A 4,449-nucleotide genomic window follows, 5' to 3' on the forward strand; every position below is an offset into this window, starting at 1 on the left:
TCGATTGCATTTATAGAGAAACTGATGACAAAGAATGTGAAATCAGTAATGAAGATGACGATGTGGTACTGGGTGTAAGGAATCGAAAAATAAGAGTAATAGACAGCGAGTCCGAAGATGACAGTGATGCCCCACAAACCTCTGATCAATCAGAATGGACACCTTTTGACGAATCTATGGAAATACCACCTAGAATAAATTTTATTCCCGGCGAAAGACCTGCAGGGCCACAGGTATCAAATGTTGTAAAGCCTCTGGATTTTTTCTAGTTGTTTTTTACCAACGAATTGGTGGATCACGTAGTAGCAGATACAACCCGCTATGCTGCTAGAAAGTTAGAGGGAATGACTCTGTCGTTACGATCAATTTGACACACGTGGTATGTACGACACCAGAATTTTGGACGTTTATCGCAGTTATAGTAAATATGGGGACAGTGACAGCGGCCAATATGAAAGAATATTGGTCAAAAGATTCTACAAGTTATATTCCATTTTATCCGAATACATTTTCAAGAGAACGGTTTACCCAAATTTTTTGGATGCTACATGCAGAGATGGTTTCAGCGCAAGGTAGCCACACCAGAACACGTTTACAACTTATAATTGGCTACCTTGATTACATAAACTCGAGACCTTTCAACTATTTCTCACCGGGCAACGAAATTTGTGTCGATGAATCTATCGTCAAATTCAAAGGGCGAGTTTCATTTATTACATATAACCGAAAGAAACCGACCATATGGGGAATCGAAATATATACTCTAGCAGATTCTGGTACGGGATATATTTGCGGAATTCTACCGTACTACGGCAGCCTAACGACACAAATATTGATAAGGCCGGACCTTCCAGTAACAGCAAGAATTCCATTGCATTTATACACAATGCTGTTGAATAGAGGACCTGGTGCGCAGGGACACCACATGTTTACCGACCGGTATTACACCAGCTACGTTTTGGCCAATGAATTACATAAATTGAAGTGTCATCTGACTGGGACAATCTTGCCTAATAGAAAAGGGTTGCCAGATACAATTAAGAAAAGACAATTTCCAAAAGAAATATCGATGGTAGCCTGCCGCAGAATTGATAATTTAATTATAGCGTGCAAAGATAAGAGAATTGTTACGTTATTGATAAATTTTCATAATGCAGCAATGAGTAACGTAGAAGGAACCCTCCGGCATGGTGTTCAAACTGTTGTTAGAAAGCACGGTGTTGTCACTAATTATATAAAATTTATAGGTGGCGTTGACCTGACGGATCAATATGCCTCGTCGTATTGCTTTATGCGAAAATCATTGAAGTGGTGGCGCAAGCTATTTTTTGGGGGATTAGAAAAATGATTAATTAATTCCTATATTCTGTACAAGCTAGTCAAAAAGCAGAGAAACGAACAGCCAAAGTGCACGACACATTCGCGAAAATCGCTCCGACCTGCCACCTCGCTCGGTCGAAAAAGTCACCAACCGCAAAGGGTTAAGGTAGGGGAAAGAATAGAATCGGACCATTTGCCACTAGAGATTGAACTGAAAGGAGCAACAGGGATGAGGGAGCAGAGGGAGGGATACACGATTAAAAAGTTACCCCGATAGGATGAGGAGGCGGTAAACAGATATAGGAAAGCCGGAGAGGGGATGGAATTGTATGGTACAGAGGTGGAGGAGAGCTGGCATGAACTAAAAGAGAAGATGAGGAGCCGGATGGTTAGGAAACAAATATTAATAAAAGAGAGGAAGATACGGTGGGCCGACTGGTGGGACAGAGAGTGTAAACGTCAAAAAAGAAATGTAAAGGAAGCACATAGGGACTGGAAGGAGGCAAAGAAGCCGAAGGAACAGTATAGACAGGAAAAGAAAGAGATAAGAGAATTAGCAGACAAGAAGAAGGAAGAGATGAAAGAGAAAATCTGGAAAGAGGTAAAGAAGTCGAAGACACTTTAAAACTTTAAATCGAACTATGCTGCTACGACGCTATGGTCTTTTGTAACTGGATTTCCTTATTTACAATATGCGATAAGATAGTTTTGTCGGAAGTACTTTCGTGGACTAGGCTCTGCTTACATTGTAGCCAAATCTTAGCTCAATTTAGTGCGTCTCATCGTAGCATTCGCTTGAAACAGTCTTGGCAGTAAATATAGTATCTAAAAAGTATTTGAACCCTAAAAATATGGAGGAAGATCAGATCAGCTCGAGTTCGGACGAATTCGATTTTGCCGCTTTGGATGATGAACTTACAGCGATTTCGGACGGATTACGCCGCGAAACGAAAGAATCCAGTGGTGAAGACAGTGATACAGTAAGAGGTGTAAGACGACGGAAAATTAGAATTATAGAGAGCGACAGTGAAGCTGAGAGTGATGTTGAAAGTGAAACTGAGGAAGGTGCAAGCAATTCAACATGGGAACTTTGCGGAGACTACAACGAAGTGCCGTCAAATGTACAATTTATACCTGGCCAAAATCCCACAACAACACGAATAGTATCTGACTTAAAACAACCAATAGATTTTTTTAAACACTTTTTCACTAATGACCTTGTGAAAAAAATTGTTTGTGAAACCAATACGAAGTTTTTGGATTATTTTATCCCGGGCGAGCACATATGTGTGGATGAGTCCACTATAAAATTCAAGGGTCGAATTTCGTTCATAACTTACAATCCGAAGAAACCTACAAAATGGGGTATCAGAGTTTATGCTTTAGCTGACTCAAAGACTGGCTACATTTGCTGCATTTTGCCATATTACGGGTCACTCACCACAGAGCTCTTGGTCAGACCCGATTTACCAGTGTCATCAAGAATTCCAATACACTTATATCAAATGTTGTTGGAAAAAATTCCAGGTGCTCAAGGGCACCATATGTATACGGACCGCTACTACACCAGTTATTTCTTAGCGCAAGGACTAGCCAAATTAAAATGTAATCTTACCGGAACAATTTTAACGAACAGGAAAGGATTGCACAAGGAAATAAAAAAGCCAAATTTTTCGAAAAAATCCACGGTCGCGTATCGACAGGACAACACCTTAGTTTTAGGATGGAAAGATAAGAGGGTTGTCACTTGCTTGACTACGGCGGGTGACACAGGAATGACGACGGTCAAAAGAATTACACGAGGAGGTGTGGATAAAATGGTCAAGAAACCCAATATTGTATTGAATTATATAAAAAATATGGGCGGTGTTGATCGGGTGGACCAATATGCGTCAACCTATTGTTTCCTGCGAAAATCGCTTAAATGGTGGCGTAACCTTTATTCTGGGGAATGGAAATTTCCCTGATCAATTCATATATTTCGTATAAACTAGAAAAAAACAAAAAGGAGGAAAAGCCACTGAGCCATCTACGATTTTTGAAAACACTTGTCGAACAATTAAGAGGGTCGTATCGCCAGCAACGAGAGCAAGCGTCTACGTCGCATTTCGATGAAATCCGATTAAACGGGAAGCTCCACGTAATACTAAAAGGGCCAAAAAGGGACTGTAAGGTTTGTTCTGACCGCAACACGCCTCGAGGTAGGCGGGAAATTTCGTATTACTGTGATACGTGTCCTGACAAACCTAGGATGCATCTTGGATATTGTTTCACAAAATATCACACCAAAACTAATTACAGAGTGTAATATTTATTAAAATTTTGTAATACTTATTAAAATTTCTTCTTTTCGACATATAAATGAATAAACTAGTGAAATTTTATTATTTATATACGTTTGTTTGCTTATAAATGTTTTTCAATTACTTGTAATGTGTTCGCCGAATTTGGCCGAAATCGTCTCGAGTTGCTGGTTCGCGCAAGCGAAAAAGGCCTCGAGTGCAAAGGGTACGTCACGCCGCTCGCTTACGCGACACACCCGCGATGTCAGATGATTCGTCGGAATCCATACGCGATCTGGCAAATCATATGCAACTTCACATTCGTTCGTTGCAAGCGCTCGGTTGATCATCGAGCGACATCGCGAATGATCTCCTGGCAAGCATTCTCATCGCGAAAATGGGGACCGAAACGAGAAGATCCTGGGAACGCACTATGTCGGACACAGAGGTTCCAAAAATCGAAGATCTCTTCAAATTTTTACGCAACGCGTCGCATCGATCAAGGGATTATGGAATCGTTGCCAAACGTTCGACTCGTTGCCACGAAATCGGCAAAACGAAATCGAATCCAACGCGCAATAATCACGGCTATTCACGTCCGCAAGTCCCGACATCTAAACGACAAGTTTACGTGACGAACTCGAGACAAGATATCGCGGTACCACCACCATCTCCGAGTTCACAGAGACGATCGACGCCGCCATCATCTCCGCGTCCTCAGCGGCGATCAACGCCGCCATCGTCACCGCTTGCTCAACGCCGATCAACGCTGCTATATGGAACAACGACAACGAGATGCCCGGGTTGCGACGGACTGCACGCGGTGTATCAGTGTCCGCGATTTTTA

At 41.8% G+C, this 4,449-nt stretch overlaps 1 protein-coding gene across 1 annotated transcript; it reads left to right on the top strand.

The window, feature by feature from the left end:
• Window positions 1–427: 427 nt before the first annotated feature.
• LOC108553081 (uncharacterized) lies at window positions 428–1,348 on the top strand. Its single transcript, XM_017907850.1, has one exon. The coding sequence runs from the start codon at window positions 428–430 to the stop codon at window positions 1,346–1,348; it is 921 nt and encodes a 306-aa protein (XP_017763339.1).
• Window positions 1,349–4,449: the final 3,101 nt, after the last annotated feature.

This window comes from Eufriesea mexicana, unplaced genomic scaffold (genome assembly GCF_001483705.2).
Source record: "Eufriesea mexicana isolate 0111107269 unplaced genomic scaffold, ASM148370v2 scaffold9231, whole genome shotgun sequence".
Lineage (NCBI taxonomy): Eukaryota > Metazoa > Arthropoda > Insecta > Hymenoptera > Apidae > Eufriesea > Eufriesea mexicana.

What these genes read in the sequence shown, in the direction of transcription:
- LOC108553081 (XM_017907850.1), top strand. Translation starts at nt 428, where the DNA reads ATGGGGACAGTGACAGCGGCCAATATGAAAGAATATTGGTCAAAAGAT.